We start from the raw sequence: 20,687 nt of genomic DNA, 5'->3' as shown, positions 1-20,687 counted from the left end.
ATGATCCCCTTCAATCAATTTTAGGAATGAGTAGAAAGTCGCAATCTGCAGTTTGAAAAATACTGTTCTACATCTTACCACTTTGCCTAGCATAGGACTTAGCAAACTTAGAGTGATTTACAGAGCATACACGGTATGTACCAGGTTTTTCACTGCAGCATTACTTGGTGTATGTGCTTATTTGTTGCGAAAAATTTGAAATACACAAAAAAGTAGAGAGATTGGTATACCAAATGAATATCTATATAGCCATCACCTGGATTTAACAATAGTTAACATGCTGTCATATTTACTTCATCTATTCTTGTTTGTGGAAATACTTTCAAGCAAATTACAGACATCATGACATTTTACCCCTAAATATTAAAGTATGCAAATTCAAAATATGGCATTTTCCTACATAATCACAATAACTTTATCAATCTAGCAAGTATATAATAATAAAATTAAGTATAATTACTTAATTTATCTAATGCCCAGTCTACATTTAATATTTAATTATCCCAACATTGATTTTGTAGCTTGTTTGTTCAAACTAGGATCCAAAGACTGACATGTGCTTTCTTTGGATGAGAACATCCGGTTCTCATGTTTTTACATTTCTTTTCACTTAGAACAGTCTTTTCTCCCACATACATTTTTTTTCTATGACACTAATTTGTTGAAGACATCAGGTCAGTTGTTTTATAGGCTGTCTCATTTTTTGGATATGTCGCCCCCTCCCCCACACATGTGTTTAATTTGTTTCTCAGTTCTTGTTTCCTGTAGACTTAGGCTCATCTTCAGTATTTTTGGCAAAGATAATACAATTTGATAACACACATGCCTATGTGGTATGTTATCAAGCTCTATGATCTTTGTTTTCAAAAGTAATTGCAAAATATTCTTTTTTAATGTCTTTTTTTTTATTGTGGTAACATACATATTAAATTTACCATCTTACACAATGGTATTAAACACATTCACATTTTTGGTGCAACCATCACCACCATCCATCTTTGTAACTCTTTTCATCTTCCAAAATTGAAACTCCATATCCATTAAACAATAATTCCCATTCTCCCCTCCCCCTGGCAACAACCAGGATTCTTTCTGTCCCTATGTATTTGATTATGTACCTCATACAGCATTTGTGTTTTTGTGACTGGCTTATTTCAGTTAGTATATTGAACTCAAAGTTCATTTATGTTGTAGCTTATGTCAGGCTTTCTTTCTTTCTTATGGTTGAATAATATTCATTTGTATATATACACCACAGTTTGCTCATCCATTCTGTCAACAGACATGTAGATTCCTTCCACATTTTACCTTTTGTGAATAATGCTGTTATGAACATCAGTGCAAAAATATTTCTTTGAAACCTGCTTTCAATTATTTTGGATACATTCCCATAAGTAAAATTGCTGGATCATATAATTCTATTTTTAATTTTTTGAGGAATGACCAGCTTCCACAGCGACTATACCATTTTCCATTCCTGCCAAAAGTGCATACAGATTCTGATCTGTCCACAACCTTTCCAACAGTTGTTGTTTTCTGTGTTTTTTTTTTTATAGAAACCATTCTAATATGTATGAGATAATATCTCATTGTAGTTTTGGTTTGCATTTCTCTAATGATTAGTGATGTTGCACATTTTTTCATGAGCTCATTGGCCGTTTGTGGATGTTTGGAGAAATGTCTATTCAAGTCCTTCGCCAATTTTTGAATCAGGTTGGCTTTTCTTGTTATATTCTAAATACTAATTCTTTATCAGATATATGATTTGCAAATATTTTTCTGCCATTCCGTGAGCTGTTTTTTACTCATAGATAGGTCTTTTGATGCACAAGATATTTAAATTTTCAATAAGTCCAATTTCTCCCTTTTTAAAAAAGATTTTATTTATTTGTTTATTTATTTATTTATTTTAGAAAGAGTGGTGTGAGCAGGGGGGGGGGGGGAAGGGGTGGGATCTCAAGTAGACTCCATGCCAAGTGCAGAGTGCAACAGGAGGCTTGATCCCTTGACCCCAAGATCAAGACTCCGAAACCAAGAGTTGGCTGCTCAACTGAGCCACCCAGGTGCCCTTAATTTCTCTCTTTTGTTACCTGTGCCTTTAGTATCCTATCCAAGAAATCATTGCCAAAACTAATGTCATGAAGCTTTGTGCTATACATTCTTCTAAGAGTTTTATTGTTTCCAGTCTTGCATTTAGGTCCTTAATCCATCCTGAGTTAATTTTCATATATGGTGTTAGGTAATGATCCAAGTTCATTGTTCTGTATATGGGTATCCAGTTTTCCTAGCACCTATTGTTGAAAAGACTGTCATTTCCTCTTAAATGGTCTTGGCATGCTTGTCAAAAATCATTTGACCATATGTAAGGGTTATTTCTGGGCTCTCTATTCTACTCCATTGTTATATATGTCTCTTTCTGTCAATACCATACTTTTTTGATTACTCTAGTTTTGTAGTAAGTTTTGAAAACAGCAAGTGTGAGATCTCCAACTTTGCTCTTTTTCAGGATCATTTCAGCTCTTTGGGGTCTCTTGTATTCCATATGAATTTTAGGATGGATTTTTCTATTTCTGCAAAAAAAAATCATTGGGATTTTGATAGGGATTTCATTGAATCTGTAAATCGCTTTGAGTAGTATTGACATTTTAACAATATTAACTTTTCCAATCCATGAATATGCGATGTGTTTCAATTTATTTGTGTCATCTTTAATTTCTTTCAGCAATGTTTTGTAGTTTTCATTGTACAAGTCTTTCATCTTCTTGGGTGAGTTAATTCTTAGGTATTTTATTCCTTTTGATGGAATTGATTTATAACTTACCTTTCATGTTGCTCATGGTTACTATACAGAAATGCAACTGATATTTGTATGCTGAATATATATACTGCCTTTAAAAAAAAGATTCATTCGTTCATTCATTCATTCATTTATTCACTAGGAGAGTGGAGGAGAGAGGCCGAGGGAGAGAGAAACCCAAGCAGACTCTGTGCGTGGAGCCTGACATGAGGCTCAATCTCACAACCCTGAGATCACGACCTGAGCCAAAATCAAGAGTCAGATGCTTACCTGACTGAACCACTGAGGCAACCCATATCCTGCTGTTTTACCAAAATCATTTATATAATTTATTCTGGTGTGTGAGTGTGTGTTATCTTTAAGGTTTTCTACATATAATCACATATAAAACTGATCATATAATCTGCAACAGAGATCATTTTACTGCTTCCTTTCCAATTTGGATGTCTTTTTTCTTTTTATTGCCTAACTGCTCCGGTTAGAACTTTTTTTTTTTTTTAAAGATTTTATTTATTTATTCGACAGAGAGAGACAGCCAGCGAGAGAGGGAACACAGCAGGGGGAGTGGGAGAGGAAGAAGCAGGCTCATAGCGGAGGAGCCTGACGTGGGGCTCGATCCCATAACGCCGGGATCACGCCCTGAGCCGAAGGCAGATGCTCAACCGCTGTGCCACCCAGGCGCCCCACCGGTTCGAACTTTTAATATTATTTTGAAAAGAAGTGAAGGCAGGAACCCTTGCCTTGTTCCTGATATTAGAGGAAATATTTTCAGTCTTTCACCATTGAGTATAATGTTCATTGAGAAATTTTTATATATGTTTTTTATCATTTTGAGGTAGCTCCCCTCTATTCCTACTTTGCTGAATGTTTTTTTTCATGAAAGGGTGTTGAATTTTGTCAAAAGCTTTTTCTCTATTAAGCGAGATGATCATGTGGGGTTTTATCCTTCATTCTGTTGATTTGACGTATTACATGGATGGAGTTGTATGTTGAGCCATCCTTGCATTCCAAGAATAAATTCCACTGGTCATGGTGCATAATCCTTTTAATATGCTTCTCAACTTGGTTTGCTAGTACTTTGTTGAGCATTTGTGCATCACTGTTCCTAAGAAACATTGATTTGTAGTTTCCTTATAGTGTCCTTGTCTGGCTTTACTGTCAGGATAATGCTGGCCTTATAGAATTAGTTAGGACATATTTCCTCCTCTTCAATTTTTTTGGGTAAGTTTCAGTAGTACCATATTAGTTCTTTAAGTATTTGGTAAAATTCACCAGTGAAGCCATCAGGCCCAGGACTTTTCTTTGTTGAGAGATTTTTTTTTTTAATGTTTTTTTATTATATTATGTTAGTCACCATACAGTACATCCCTGGTTTTTGATGTAAAGTTTGATGATTCATTAGTTGCATATAACACCCAGTGCACCATGCAATACGTGCCCTCCTTATTACCCATCAGAGATTTTTTTTATCACTGATTTAATCTTCTTATTAGTTATAGTTCTATTAAGATTTTCTCTCTTTGTGCTTTCATCTGGTAGTTTTGTGTCCCTAGGAACTTGTCCATTTCATCTACGTTATCCAATTTGTTGATGAACAATTTTTCATAGTACTCACTTATACTTTATATCTCTGTATAATTGGTAGTAATATCCACACTTAAATTTCTAACTTTAGTTATATGATTCTTCTCTATTTTTTCTTAGTCCATCTAGCTAGAGGTTTGTGAATTTTGTTGATCTTTTTAAAAAACTGACCTTTGAGGGCACCTGGGTGGCTCAGTCAGTTCGGCATCTGACTCTTGATTTCAGTTCGGGTCATGATCTCAGGGTCCTGGGATCCATCCCCATGTCAGACTCCCTGTTCAGTAGGGAGTCTGCTTGGGGATTCTCCCTCTCCCCCTTCCCCCACTCATGTGCACACTCTTTCTCCCTAGAATGAATAAATCTTTTTTAAAAACCTGACTTTTGGTTTCATTGACTTTCTGTGTTTTTTATTCTGTATTTTGCTTACCTCTGCTCTAGTTTTTATTATTCCCTTTCTTCTGCGGGTTTTGGAGTTTTGTTCTTCTTTTTCTTCTTTTGTTCTTCTTTCTTCTTAATACCCAATGGTATTAAGTGGTATAGATTGTTGATTTGAAATGTTCCTTGTTTTTTTAAATTTTATTTATTTATTTTTAATTCCAGTATAATTAACATACACTGTTATATTAGTTTCAGGTGTACAACATAGTGATACAACAATTCTATACATTACTCAGTGCTCATCATGATAAGCACTTTTAATCCCCTTCACCTATTTCACCCATCTTCCCACCCACTTCTCTCTGGTAACCACTAGTTCTTCTCCATAGTTAAGAGTCTGTTGTTTGGTTTGTTTCTTTTTTTTGTTTGTTTCTTAAAATCCATATAAGTGAGATCATATGGTTTATCTTTCTCTGACTGACTTGTTCCACTTAAAATTATATCCTCTAGATCCATCCATGTTGTTGGAAATGGCAAAATTTCATTCCTTTTAATGGTTGAGTATATTCCTTTGTATCTATATACCACAATTTCTTTATCCATTCCTCTACTGATGGACACTTGGGTTGCTTCCATATTTTAGCTATTGTAAATAATGCTGCAATAAACATTGCGGTGCATATAACTTTTCGGATTAGTGTTTTCATATTCTTTAGGTAAATGTCCAATAGTGGAATTACTGGATCATATAGTAATTCTATTTTTAATTTTTTGAGGGGCCTCCATACTTCTTCCACAGTGGCTGCACCAGTTTTCATTCCCATTAACAGTGCATGAGGGTTTCTTCTCCACATCTTTGCCAACACTGTTATTTCTTGTGATTTTTTAAAAAATTTGAATGGGCTATACTTTCATGTTTCTTTGTATGCTTTATGATTTTTTTTGGACACTGGATATTGAATCTAATAATGGGATAAGTCTGGAAATTATATTCTCCCCTTTCCCAGGGTTTACTGTTTTTTGTTGTTTTTATTTTTATTTGTCATTGTTGTAAGCTGTGTCTGTGCTGAGGATCAGCCTGAGGTGTAAGATTAAGGTCTTTCCAGGTCTTTTCTTAGCCTTTCCCTGGACATGCATGGTCACTTTCTAGTTTTCCCCTTATTTGCAATTGTTTTTAAGTGTCCTAGTTGTTAATGCCTGGTTTCTGAATGGGGAGAAAGAGAAAAAGGTAAGGGGGGAAAGGATGCTGCCCTTTAAATCCCTTGGTAGTTTCAACAGGAGAGGAAGGGTCTTACAACAATGGGATGGAGGGAGGTGCAACAACACCTGATGTCCTCTTTGTCTGCACCTCTGTGATCAGAAGCAGCAATCAGCAATTAGAGCACAGATCCACAATATTTGAAGGACAAGGTCCTTTTAGCTTACTCTGGCTCCAGCAAGCTGTGTGCAAGCTACTAGAGGAAAACATACATGGCTCCCTGCCACATACCTAGAGGGGGTACGGAATGAGCAGCTGCTACTGTGTTAAGATCTGAAATTAACCAAAATTAATCACAATTAGCCATCCAAACCTTCCCCTGGAAGTTGCAAGCCTTCAACAGACTCCAGAGTTCCAAAATAGTTATATCAGACAGAACGTGGCAGTGCAAGTGTTGTGTAGGTGGGAGACAGATTCTTGGTGCCTCCTACTCTCCTATCTTCCCAGAATCTTCAACAATATTCTTTTTATAAATTTAAAAATATACTTTATCGGTAGTAAAGCCCCATTTTCTTCCTAACATTGTTTGTCTTCTTGGTTTTGTTTTGGCTCAATCGTGCCAGAAGTGTGTCTATTTTGTTAGTCTTTTAAAGCAGGTTTTGTTTTGCAGCTCTTTTCTAGTGCTTCTTTTCCAATTAATTACTTTTTGCTCTTTTCTTAATTCTTTTTTTTTATATTCTCTGGGGTTCTCTATTATTTTAGTGGCTTCTTGAGCTAAATATCCAACTTGTTTGCTTTTAATCTTTTTTATGTTAAGAGAACCATTTTATTAAAGATAGATCTTAACATATACCATAATTAAACAATTTTGTGTCAATTGGGCATGTATCCATTTTTTAATACACTCAGAGCTTCAAAAACAAAATGGTCGAAGCCCTCTTTCATCTTTTTAGAAGACTTATACACTGTTAACAAACTTCCACTAGCAAAGAGGAAACTTTCTTTTATACAGCTTAACTCTTGACGAATTGGAAAGAAGAGGTTCTCTGCATGAAGTAGCCTCTCTGAAGAAAGTCCAAGGGGGAAGATGACAGACACTATATTGCAGAGGATACTCATGGTCTCCTGAAAGAATTTTTTTTTTTCTGTTTTCATCACTACCTCCACGGTTTCAGTCTAATTTGTGGGCTCTATGCAGAGGAGGAGTGGCTTTTGGTTGACTTGTTAATTTGTGTACTTTCTTTCACTCTTGAGCAGACAGTAATGTTTTATCATTATAACTCCAGTGGTGTTGAGTTTCACTACCAAAGATGCTTTTTTCCCATTTGAAGAATAGAATAAGCCAAATTAAACTTTTTACTTTGAGATAATTTCAGATTCACATACAATTGTGAGAAATAATACAGAAAGCTATCTTGTACCCGTTTTTCCCAATGGTAACATGTTGCATTAACTACAGTAAAATATCACAACCAAGATATTGACATTGATTCTGTCAAGATACAGATCATTTCATCACCACAAGGATTCTGGTTACCTTTTTAATCCACGTTATCCTTTTAAAGCCACCTCCACTATCCTCCTTCTTAACACCAGGCAACTACTAATTTGTTCTCCATTTCTATGCTTTGTCATTTCAAAAATGTAATATAAATATAATTTTACAGTATGTACCTTTTAAGATTGGCCTTCTCATTCAGCATAATTCTCTGGAGATCCAATGAAATTGGTTTGTGTCCCAGTAATTTGTTCATTTTTATCGATGAGTAGCATTTCATAGTATGGCTCTATGTTTGTTTAACCCATGTAGGGATAACGGGGTTGTTTCCAGTTTTTGACTATAAAGCACCTATAAACTACTTACTGGTTTCTGTATGAATATAAATCTTCATTTTTTCTGGGGAAAAGGACAGGAGTGTAATTGCTGGCTTATATATGGTGGTTTGCATGTTTTGTTTTTAAAGAAATTGCATACTGCCTTCTAGACTGACACTTAACATTCCCACCAGAAATTCTGACATTTGACATTTCCAGCAGGAATGTATAAGTGATCCAGGGTCTTTGCAACCTTGTTGGAATTTGGTGTTTTTCACTATTTTTAATTTTAACCATTCTGATATGTGTGTAGTGAAAGTTGTATAGTGATACCTCATTGTGGCTTTGATTTGCATTTCCCTAATGGCTAATGATGTTGAAAACTTTTTCATATGTTTATATGCCCTCTGTATTTCCTCTTTGGTAAACTGTCTCTTCATGTCTTTTGCCTATTTTCTAACTGGATTGTCTGGAGTATTTTTTACTGTTGAATCTTGTGTTCTTTATATATTTTAGATACTATTGCTCTGTCAGACTGTGATTTGCAAATATTTTCTCTCACTCTGTAGCCTGTCTTTTCATCCTCTCAACAGGGTTTTTCACAGAGCAAGAGTTTTTAATTTTTATGAAGTCAATTCATCAGTTTTTTTTTCTTTTATGGCTCATGCTTTTGGTTTTAAGAACTCTTTGCCTAACCTTAAAACCTGAAGATTTTCTCATTTTTTCCTTAATGTTTTGTGGCTTTACATTTCTCATTTAAATCTGTGATCTGTTTTGAGTTAATTTTTGTATGAGACTGAAGTCAAAGTTCATTTTTTTGTGTACAGGTACTCAATTGTTCTAACATCATTTGTTGAAAAGGCTACATCTCCTCCAATGAACTGATTCTGCACTTTTAACAAAAAATCATTAGGTGCCTGGTTGGCTCAGTCTCTGGAGTGTGTGACTCTTGATCTCAGAGTTGTGAGTATGAGCCCCATGTTGGGCGTAGAGATTACTTAAAAACAAAATCTTAAAAAAATCATTAGGCATATTTAGATGGGCCTATTTCTATTTTTTCCATTGATCTATGTGTCTATCCTTCCACCAACACCACACAATTTTGATTAATGTAGTTATATAATAAGTCATGAAATCTAGTATAATGATCCTTCCCATTTTATTCTTTTCCAAAATTGTTGTAGCTTTTCTAGTTTCTTTGCCTTTCTATATACATTTTAGAATAGTCTTGTCCATATCTGAAAAAATCTTTCTGGGATTTTGATAAGAATTACATTCAACCTTTGTATCAGTCTGGGGAGAACTGACGTCTTAACTATGTTGAATCTTCCAGTCCATGAGTACAGTGTGTCTCTCCATCTATAAAGATTTTTTAAAAATTTCATTCAACAAGGTATAGTTTCCAGCATGTAAGTGCTGTATGTTTTGTTAAATTTACACTATTTCATTTTAAAAAGCAATTGTAAACGATGTATTTTTAGTATCAGTGTCCAAGTATTTATCACTAGTTTATGGAACTATAATTGATTTTGTGCATTTACCTTGCAGCCTATGACCTCACTTTTTCTTTCTGGAAGTTTTGCATATTCTTTGAGATTTTCCACATAGACAATCATGTCATCTGCAAATAGGGACAGATTTATTTCTTCCTTTCAGATGTAGATGCCTTTTATTTCCTTTTCTTACTCTAGTGCACTGTCTAGTACTTCCAGCTCTGTGTTTATAAGAGTGGTGAGATCAGACCTCGATTTGTTCTCAACCTTAGGGGGAAAGCATTCCATCTTTTGCCATTAAGTTTAATGTTAGCCTTTGTCAGTTTGATGAAGATCCCACTCTATATATTTTTCTGAGAGTTTCTATCATGAACTGGTGTTAAATTTTGTTAGATACTTTTGTTGTTTTGACAGTATGACTGTATGCTTTTTCTTCTTTAGACTATGAACAACTATGTTCATTCCAGGGATCCAACCAACTTGGGTCCCTGGAATCAATCCCACTTCATAATCATGTATGATTCCTTTTATTTATTGAATTCTATTTGCTAGTATTTTGTTAGGATTTTTGTGTCTATATTCATGACAGATACTGGCCTCAAATTTTCCATTTGTGTACTGTCTTTGTCTTGTTTTGGTATCAGTGTAACACTAGCATCATAAAATGAAGTGTTTCCTCCTCATCTATTTGCTGGAAGATTGTGTAGAATTAGTGTTAGTTATTATTTTTAACTTTTGGTAGAATTCTTCCGTAAAACTCTCTGGTCTTGGAGATTTCAAATTATGAATTTAATTTCCTTGACAGTTACAGGGCAACTGTATTTATTCGTATAGGATGAGCTGTGATTTGTGTTTTTCAAAATACTGGTCCATTTCCTTGTCAAATTTATGTATATAGAGTTGTTCATCTCTTTATTATTCTTTTAATGTCTACTATCTGTGATAATTTGTGGTGTTTTTTCTCTCCTCCCACTCCCCGCTTTTGGCCAGTCTTCCTATAGGTTTGTCAATTTTGATGTTTTCAAATAACCAGCTATGTTACTTGTTTCATCGATTTTTCCCTGTTTTCATTTTATTGCTTTCTGCTTTTACCTTTATCATTTTCTTCTGATTTTGCTCTTCTTTTTCTAAATTCTTGAGGTGACAGCTCAGATTACTGATTTGAGACTTTTCCTCTTTTTTAATGTATGCATTTAGTGCAATAAATTTTCTCAGCAGTTCTTTAGCTATGTCCCACAAACTTTATTACCTTGTATTTTTATTTCCATTCAGTTCACTATATTTTTTTACTTCCCTTGAGACTTCCTCTTTGACCCATGGATTATTTGGAAGTGTGTCTATTTGTTTTCAACTGTTTAGAGAGTATCCTGTTCTCTGTTACTGATTTCTAGCTTGATACTCTTGCTATCAGAGAACACATTACTTTAATTCATTTAAATGTGTTAGGTTGTTTATGGCCCAGCATATGGTTTTGGTATGTGGTTTGTGGACTTTTGAAAATAATGCATATTCTGTTATTATTGGGTGTTCAATATTGATTAGATATTGTAGGCTGATGGGTATTATTGAGTTTTCCTATATCCCTGTTGATTTTCTATCTAGTTATCCTACAAACTGAGAGATGGGTGTTTATGTCCCCAACTATAATTGTGGATTTGTCTATTCACCCTTTCAATTTAATCAGTTTTTGCTTCACATATTTCACAGCTGTTGTTTGGTGCATGTATATTTAGTATGACTATGTCTTCTTGGTGGGTTGACTCTTTTATCATTACATAATGAACTTCTCTGTCTCTGGTGATTTTCTTTGCCTAGTCTACTTTATCTGATGCTAATACAGTTACTTCCACTTTTTGATGAATGCGTGCATATACATCTTTCTCTATCCTTTTACATTTTACCTGACTATATGGTTATATTTTGAGTTTCTCATAGACAGCATATAGTTAGGTTGTGTTTTTTTAATCCACTCTGCAATGTCTGTCTCTTGATATATTTAATATAATTATTAATATATTAGGGTTTAAGTCTGCTGGGGGTTGTCCTCTCTTTTTTATTTGTTTTCTTTCTTTTCTGCTTTCCTGTGGATTGTATGAACATTCTTTAGAATTCCATTTTCATTTATCTATAGTACTTTTAAGAGTATCTATTTGCATAGGTTTTTTTAGTCATTGCTCTAGGTACTGCATACATTACTCACTACAGCTTATTACAGGTGTCATCAGTTCAGTAGTTGGAGTGAAGTACAGAAACCTTACCACCCTTTATGTCCCTTTGCCTTTCCTGTTTATAACTGCCTAAAATATTTTCTCAATATACCTTTAGAACTGCATCAGACAGTGTTATACCTTGTTTCAAGTGTCAAACACAGTTTAGAAAACTCAAAGAGAAGGAAAGCTTACTTTATTTATCCAAATTTTTGCTTAGCACATTTTTTTCTTCCTTCCCGGTGTTCCTAGGTTTTTTCTTTTATCATTTCTGTTCTGTTTAGAGAACTTCCTTTAGCCATTCTTTCAAGGTAGATCAATTGGTGACTTTGTTTTCTTTAATCTGAGAATGTCTTGATTTCCCCTTCACATCTTTTCTCTGGGTATTAGATGCTGGGTGACAGTTCTTCTATCACTTTGAAAACGCCATTCCCTTTGGGCCTCCATGGTTTCTAATGACAAACTGATGTCATTCTAATTGTTTTCCTTTGCTTTCAGATTTTGTTCCATCTTTAGTTTTCAGAAGTTTAATTATGATGTTTCTTAATATGATTTCTCTGGGTTTATCCTACTGGGGATTTGATCAGGTGTATGTCTCTTGCCAAATTTGGGGAGTTTTCAGGCTTTACTTCTTTGAATACTTTTTCAGTCCCACCCTCTTTCTCCTGTCCTTCTGAGACTCTGATGACATTATTAGATATTTGTCCTAGTCCCACAGGCCTCTGAGACTCTGTTCACATTTTTTTTTTAAGTCTACTTCCTCTATATTATTCAGATTGGGTATTTCTGTTGTTCTATCTTCTAATTCACTGATTCTTTCCTCTGTCTCCTCCATTCTGCTGTTGAGCCCATTTGCTAAGCTTTTCATAAGTTATTATATTTTTCTGATCTAAAATTTCAATTAGGTTCTTCTTTATATCTTCTATTTCTAAAAACTATTTCTCTGTTGGGTCTATTTTTTTCATTTTTTCCAGCATGTTTGCAATTGCTCACTGATCCATTATCATGGCTTTTAAAAATCTTTGTCTAATAATTCTAATATATATGTTATCTTGGTGTTAGCATCTAATGATTGCTCTTAAAACTGAACACTATATCAAAAACTAACAATGTTCTATATGTTGGCTAACTGAACATTAAAAAATTAAAAAAATAAAATGCTAATACAGTCAAAAAAATAAAATTCAGTTTGAGATCTTCAGGTTCTTGGTATGACGAGTGATTTTCATGTGCTCTTTGACTTCTTGTATGTTATGAAACTCTGGACCTTAAACCATCTGTTTTAGCTGGATTTTTTATTTACATTGCTAAAAAAGAGGAAGGGGAGGGGCACTGCTCCACTGTCCCCCATTACTGCTGATGAGGGGTGAGAGTTCTGGTTCCTTACTTCTTTCCACTGATACCACGGTGGGTGTAGGCTCATTATGACTAGGTGATGTTAAGTCTCAACACTACTTTAGGCCTCCTCTGACACCACCCCAGTGGATAGCAGAATGGCATCTTGTTACTGCCAGATTGGGGCCAAAATCCAGGCTCCCTAGGTAGTCTCCATTAAAACCAGATGGTGAGAGAGAGGGCCCATGACCAGAGAGCACAGAAGCCGTGGCTTCCTATTTGGTATTCTTGAACACCACCCAGCTAGAGCACCTAATTTCAGCTTTGCAAGAGTACAAGTCTAAGTCCTCCATTCAGCTTGGGTGTGAGTGGGGCCACATTTTTTTTGTTTGTGGTGTTTGGCTAGAGCAGAGCAATTACTAAGTTTTCTGTCTTGCTAGGCTGCCCTTTACCTGGTCTTTGGTTAGAGCAGGTTTCTCCCAAGTGTTTTTTTTTTTTTCCTTCTCTTTTCTCTCTCTCTCTCTCTTTTTTTTTTTTTTTTGGTCTGCACTCATTCATGTTTCCACATTGCTAGCTTCTTCAGTATCAAGTCTGGGATATACAAGGCAAGAAGAAAACCCAAGCAACTCCCCACTATGTCATTCTTTATGTCTCTTTCCTCTTCTTCTCTCCACCTTTCAAACTCCCTTATGTTTGCTTTACACAGAAAGTCTGAGGTTTGCAGTCATACTTAGTGAAAGGAATAGGAGAACGTATATATATTCCAGAGGTTCTGTTTAATTATTTTAAGTAGGCACCATGCCCGGCATAGAGCCCAACATGGAACTTGAACTCACGACCCTGAGATCAAGATCTAAACTGAGATCAAGAGTCGGATGCTTAACCGACTAAGCAACCCAGGCGCCCCCAGAGGTTCTGTTTAAAATCCTTTTTGATTGCTAATGACTGCACTTGAGAGCATAAATGCATCTCTAGGTATTACTTTAGCTATATCCCACAAGTTTGATACTTGCTGTTTTACTGTTGATTGATTCTAAATGCTTTATAGTTTTTCTTATGATTTCTTCTTTGTCCCGTGAATTATACATAAGTGTGTCTTAAAATTTCCAAATGGACCTTTTTTTCTGTTTTTGTTATAGATTTCTAATTTTGTTGACTTGTATTTTGGTCAGAAAACTTAGTCTGTAAGCCACTGATTCTTTGATATATGGCAGGACTTGTTTTATTGCTTAGTATTTAGCCAGTTCCTATTGTATAAATGTTCCTTGTGTGTTTTAAGAAAATAAATATTATTTAATGATTGCCATAACCTTATGATTATTATTTATCAGGAAAGACTTTTTTCATCTATCCAATGGCTAGACACATATGATAGGGCATGGATATTTTTTTCTTATCCATTCTTTTTGAGAGTCTTGGCTTGTTGTAAAGGGGTTGGTCTCAGTCTCAACTCCCATCTACAGCAGCCCAAGTTCTCTGTTTGTCTAAGACCATTAAAACCCAAGCCCCTAGATTTTGGAGTACTGCCCTTCCCCCAACACCAGCACACAGCAATAGCAGCTGTTCAAGAGTTTCAGGTTTCAGTTCCTGCTTTGCTTCTGGAACAAAGGGCTGGCCCTTTCTTTCTCATGGATTCAATGACACGTTTAAAACAATGTTCCAGTTCTGCCTTTCCCATCTAACATGCCACGGAGGAAGGCAATTAGGACACTGACACTCTTACTTGGCGTTGGGAGTGACAGAGAAGCACAAAGCAAAGAAGAAAGAAGTAGAAGGGAGTGACCAGAGAGTGTGGATCAAATGGAGGCCTCCGTGGGTGACTGATTCCCAACTAAGCCAGATCTAGGAATCACTTTTCCGGAGCAGTGCTTCCCAGTTTTTCCCTGTTTTTACATGCAGCTTCCTAGGATCCTTCCCTGGCTATCACGAATTTAGTAGTCTAGGGTGGGACTCTGAAGACTATTTTCTCCCAGAGCCTCAGGTGACTCTTATGGAAAAAAAAGTTTAGAATGCAATGCTCTAGAATACTGTATAATTCCCAGGTCCCACTTCTCTGGGTCTGGGATCTTGGAATCTGTGGTTTTTGGCAGGTGCCACAGGCGATGTGCCACTAAAAAAATAACAAAACAAAAATTAAGAGTATAGGTTGAAACAAAAGCCTTAGACTAGTATATAGGTGTAAGAACAAAGTATGTCAGAGATAATACTGTGTACTTAGAAACTGTGAACATGTGGATACAGAAGTCATATATCATATTCAATCATTCATTGAACAAACACTTTTGAGCCCTTTTATGTCTCAGATATTTTTAGGCACTAGAAATTCTGAAATAAATAAGATACAGACCTGAATTTCAAAAAAAGTATACAGAAGTACTGTATGCAGAATTACAGGTTGCCAAGTAAAATACCAGATGCCCAATTAAATTTGAATTTCACGTTAACTAATGAATAATTTTTTAGTATAAGTGTGTCCCAATTTTCTTTTCTAAATCTGGCAACCCTAAATATAGGGATATTTAGGAACAGTTCCCAACCCAGCTTAGGAGATAAGGGCTGCAAAGTTCAGTCAAATGTCAAAAGGGCTTTGATACAAACTGATAAAATTAGCAGGCCATGGAGACTGCTGCCAAAAGCAGGTAGGACTCAAGTTATGTCACGTTATTCCTAGGTGAAAGGTAAGGTGTGTTCATTTGTCTCCCAGTTACTAAATACCTCAGAATCTCCTTATACTCAACATAATTAATACTTTTAGTACCACAAAGACTTACAGAACACAGGTTTGTGGGCAAGGTCATCTAAAGTAATTCCTCCTTCAGGATTGTATTCAAAACTGCTCGTGAAGTTGTATTTTGCAGTTCCTTCTGGAGACACCGTAACTTTTGCAGAGTCTCCCAGAACCACTTGATTGAATTCTGCACGAATATAAGTAACTGGAGTATCTCCTTTAAAACCTTTCTGTTGACAGAAAGATACCATTTTATGATTATAATCAAATAGCGAATTTTCCTACACATCTGGCAACTCATTTTGACTTAAACTAAACAGCATTTTCCATGTTTTCTTGAAAAGCTATATCACAAACATAAAAGGGGTAGGCAGAAAGTCATTAAACAAATCTAGTTATAGCTAACTGTAACATAATATTTAAATGCCATTATGTTGGGAGTTTTTAAAAATAACTTTTGTGTTTACATGATTATAAAAGTATATTGTGAAACATTTTAAAAAGTGAGAAAAGCACACAGGAAGACAAATTACCTGTAATCTCACTCTAACATGCAAGCACTATTAATATTTTAGAATATATTTTCTAGTGCTTTCCTGTGAATATATATATGTATATATGTGTGTGTAAATTATATATATATACACATACATCTTTTATATATACCTTTTAAAACAAAGTAGAGATCATTCATTACATCCTGTTTTGGAATGAGCTATTTGACTTCATAATAGTGAATGAATATTTTGCCATTTCATTATTCTTGTAATTTTTAAGTTACCTCATATTGTAGTTTTATTATTTAAATTCACCAAATGAAATTAATCGCAAAAGAAACTCTAGAAGAATTCAGATCTTTTTCAAAAGAAAAGACCTGCTGTCTAAGAAAACAAAAGTCACTTCTTGTTTCACCTGTTAAATGTAGTATTCGAATTGCCAGGTATTTCACACACGTAGTGATGTGACCTGCTGATTACATAGTCTAACAAAAAGGAAACTGAGAAAGAAATGCCATTGCAATGTTAAGACCAGCAGGTCTGGTGTTATAGGAGGGTGCAAAAGCACTCCTCCCACTGGTGTTCCCAATACTTCTTCACACAACCTGCGGATAGATGTTTGTCAGGGAAACCTGAACTCAGAGGCCAATACACTTTCAAGAAGAATGAATAAACTAAGAACTTCTCTAATTTCCAAAAATAACTTTACCAAGTCATATCCATCTGTCACAGTGATCTGCACAGGTCTGCCTGTTGATGACACCTGCTCCATATCGGCACTTGGGCAGTCTTCTTTGGTCTCTGTAAACATAATGAATCAACATGTCCCCTCAAGTACCATAGCTGCAGAAGTACCCACATTACATGATAACCAATACTAGGGGAGAACTTAGGAAAATGCCATAGCTAATCCAGCATTGTTTTGTGCCCTTTCCAACCTTTGCTGCCGGATAGTGCTTTATAGAGCTGGTCACAAGAAGGATTCCATCAGTTAGTGCCAACATGGTCTTTATGCAAGCACAAATCATCCCAAGACAAAGGGGGGAGGAATGCCATCTCCCTTACTTCCCAACCACCCTCATCTTTCATAGTATTCTTTGATAGACTTATTTTTTTTAATGTACAAAGCTCCCCTCAAAGGTTACTTAATCTCTCACTTTTAGAAAAATATACTTTGAAAACAGAAAAGAAACAGCCACATAGAATAATGGTTAGTCCACCAGCAAAAGTTCTGACATATGTCTTATTTAGTCAGAGGTATTTTCTAATTATTTTACAACATTAAGGACACAATTTCAAAAACAAATTGGATATGTTTAAGAGAGATTTTCTGCCTCAATTCAAAGTTGAACTTAAGGCAATTCAAACATTTACTCAGGACATACTATGCTACCTGTATCTAGGACTGGTGGTACAAAAAAGAAGGCAATACTTTGCTGTCCCCAGGCTTTACAATTATTCTGCCTCTTCTCAGCTACTCCCTCATTTTCAGTCATCTAAACATCTCAGAGCACTTGTTCAACACCATGTCTCCAGGCTCATTCTGGGCCTAAGTAACCCTGACAAATTTTCTTATCAAAATTCACATTAGATATGACCTTTTACATTACTCTCCTTCTTTCCTTTTCAATAGTACCACATGAATTAGGCCTTAACTAGCCTGACCCTGGACAAAAGTCTAATTTCTCTGAGTCTCAGTTTCACCTTCTGTAAAAAAAGATAATATAACTTCTGATGTTTCCCATTTGTTGCAAATATCCACTAAAACAGTAAAACTGCTTAGCCTATGAAGTAGGGCACAAACGGTATTATTAATGTGCACTGCTTTTCCTGAATGCTCAATTACTCCCTTCAAGACAAGTAATCTCTCACTCATATTTATGATGCCTGGGTGCCCGACAAGATGTCTTGTCTTAGCGGCATATTTATTGTATAACGAATGCAAGAAATCTGGCTAGTTACTTATGGTCAGGGCAGTGCGGCGGGAGGGCGGGGCTCCTCTTGCCCCCAAGAGGCATCCATTTCTTGTCGTATTGCTCATAAGAAAATGCAAGGGAGGGGCACCTGGCTGGCTTAGCTGGCAGAGCATGACTCTTGCTCTCCGAGTTGTGAGTTCGAGACCCATACTGAGCGCAGAGATTACTTAAAAACAATCTTTAAAACAAAAGAAAATGCAAGGGAACAGACACATCAGACACAGGTCTGATGAAGGATATGATGGTCGGGGTGTCGTCTGGGGACAGAGGCGCAGTGTGGACCTCCTGCGGGGTATCCGGAACAAGGCGGGAAGGGGGGGTCTAAGCCTGGCTTCAGGTGGGAGGCCTGGGGTTGGGAGGAACGTCCGCGCCTAGCGGGGTCGCTGGCGTTTAGGTCCGTACCAGAGTGCCCTGTGTTGGGATGTGGCCTTGCGTTTCAGCCCGGCTGCAGCTGAAGAGAAGAGACTGAGGGAACGGGGTGTGGTCACAGCGCCACGGTGGAGAGGCCGGGAGCAGAGGGTTTTCCGAGGAGAGATTCTGACATCTTACCTCAGGCGGCCGCAAATGTGTTATTTGCAACTATAGCAACTAATTACCTCTCGCGAGAATTTAGTTCTGGGAATCACCACAAGTTTATCCCAAGACCCGCGATAAACTTTTCGGGGAGGGAAACAGGAGTTCGGGAGGCTGCTGCGCCTGCGCTCTGGGAACAGTGCGCGTGAGCGGCGGCGTCCCTGTCCCGGGTCCCTTTGTCCACAGGTGCAACTTCGCCTTGGCATAAGCCTAAAGTTTTACTACTTTCGATTTTGTTTTCTCGACCCTTTTAATATCCCCACATAAATAGGAGAAAAACCAAGAGGAATTTTACTTAAAGATAAAAGCCTTTATTACAGGGTTTTGAAAACAGGTCATTTAAATCTTTCTTCAAGAAAAATGCAGATAACAGTATTTTAAAAGTGACCCTCTATGCTAAACGAAATGAGTCAAAGATAAATACCATATGATTTCAGAGCAAACCGTAAAACAGACTCTCAACTGTAGAAGAACACACTGAAGGTTGCTGGAGGGGCGGCGGAGAGAACATGGGTTACATGGGTGATGAGTATTAAGAAGTACACATGTTGTGATGAGCACTGCATGTTCCATGCAAGTGATGAATCACTAAATCCTACACCTGAAACTAACCTTACACTGTATGTTAACTGGAATTTAAATAAAAACTTGGAAAAAAAAAAATAAGTGAGCCTGTCACTGTTGGTGAAACTGCAAAACAGTCCTACTTCTAATGCAATAAACAGACTTGAAGTATATGATATGAATCCAAAAAAATTTTTTTTAAGATTTTATTTATTTGACGGAGAGAGACAGCCAGCGAGAGAGGGAACACAAGTAGGGGGAGTGAGAGAGGAAGAAGCAGGCTCCCAGCGGAAGAGCCTGACATGGGGCTCGATCCCAGAACTCCGGGATCACGCCCTGAGCCGAAGGCAGATGCTTAACAACTGAGCCACCCAGGCGCCCCATGCATCCAAAATTTTAACACATTTCAAACTCAACATTAGAGTTCTGGAATAGTAAAATACAACAGCAAAAACATGAAAACAACCCAAGTGTCCATCAACGGAAGAGTGAATAAACTGATTTATATGATATCCACGTATATATTCACAAAATAGCATATTACAAAGCAGTCTAAATGAATTAATTACAGCTACACATGGATAAATCTTAGCAATATACATACTTTCAAATGTTGCAATGTTAAGAGCCAGCTTGAAGGAGCTCCCACTGGCCAAATCAGAGGCAATTTGGGCATCAAAATAAACAATGATAATGGATTACAATCCATTGAGTAAAATAGGAATCTACAAGTTCACATTGATATAGACAAATGGAGAGAAAGGAAAACTCTAACAGTAGAATGCCAATGCAATAACACGGAGGAAATGATGGCAATAGAGGATTACCATTTGGCACCCACTATAGAGGTGGATGATTCAGGCAGAAGTCTTCAGTGAATGCTAAGGTTGGTGGGAGGCGGTTTGATGAGAAGAGGATATTGGCATGGTTTTGGAATACTAATCAATTACAAAGGAGGAATGGTGAAATGAAGAAACAAGATGATGTGATTAAGGTTAACCACCAGTGTTGGGAGGAGTCTATATCACATGCCTCCTGCTCAGACTCACTGGGAAAAGCAAAGCATCATTTTGTGGTATTCCTGCCATCAGAGGGACTCAGGTTGTAGGCCACCCTATTGAAAGTAAATGCTGTACTCTTTAAAACTTGTCAGAGACATAAAAGATGGGGAACTACTCCAAATTAAAGGACTATTAGACATGAAGATACATGACAACTAAATGCAAAATGTATTCCTGTATAGTATTTTGGACTGGAAAAAAAGAGAGACATTGTTGGGACAGTGGACAAAATTTGAATGGCCTCAATGGATTGGATGGTAGTGTACCAAAACAGATTTTCTGATATGAAAGGTTGTTTGCTTTTATGTAGGAGACTGTCTCTGTTTAGGGGAAAATACACAACGGAGTGTTTAGGAGTCATGGAGCATCATGCCTGCAGTTTGCTCTGTCAACCCTCAAAATGTCCAGAAAAAGACTAATAATAAAGAATATATGCATATGTGCACAGTGTGCAATAAAGCAATAAAATGTTAACTATATG

The 20,687-nt window shown here is 36.5% G+C and overlaps 1 protein-coding gene across 6 annotated transcripts in view; it reads right to left on the bottom strand.

The window, feature by feature from the left end:
* CFAP70 (cilia and flagella associated protein 70) overlaps nt 1-18,719 on the bottom strand; it is a 101,628-nt gene extending 82,909 nt beyond the window's left edge. For 5 of the 6 annotated variants that reach the window (XM_008696040.2, XM_040624582.1, XM_040624583.1 and 2 more), the window contains exons 1-3: nt 18,411-18,719; nt 16,742-16,833; nt 15,579-15,765 (exon numbers count right to left, since the gene is read on the bottom strand). In XM_008696040.2, coding sequence (XP_008694262.2) covers nt 15,579-15,765; nt 16,742-16,804 — 250 coding nt within the window. In that variant the 5' untranslated portion in view covers nt 16,805-16,833; nt 18,411-18,719. Of the gene's footprint in view, nt 1-15,578; nt 15,766-16,741; nt 16,834-18,410 lie in introns of those variants that run through there. The other variant, XM_040624585.1, reaches the window with a different exon arrangement.
* Between the last annotated feature and the right edge of the window lie 1,968 nt (nt 18,720-20,687).

This window comes from Ursus maritimus, unplaced genomic scaffold, assembly GCF_017311325.1.
Source record: "Ursus maritimus isolate PB19 unplaced genomic scaffold, ASM1731132v1 scaffold_7, whole genome shotgun sequence".
Taxonomy (NCBI): domain Eukaryota; kingdom Metazoa; phylum Chordata; class Mammalia; order Carnivora; family Ursidae; genus Ursus; species Ursus maritimus.
This window is presented reverse-complemented; position numbering and strand designations above follow the sequence as displayed.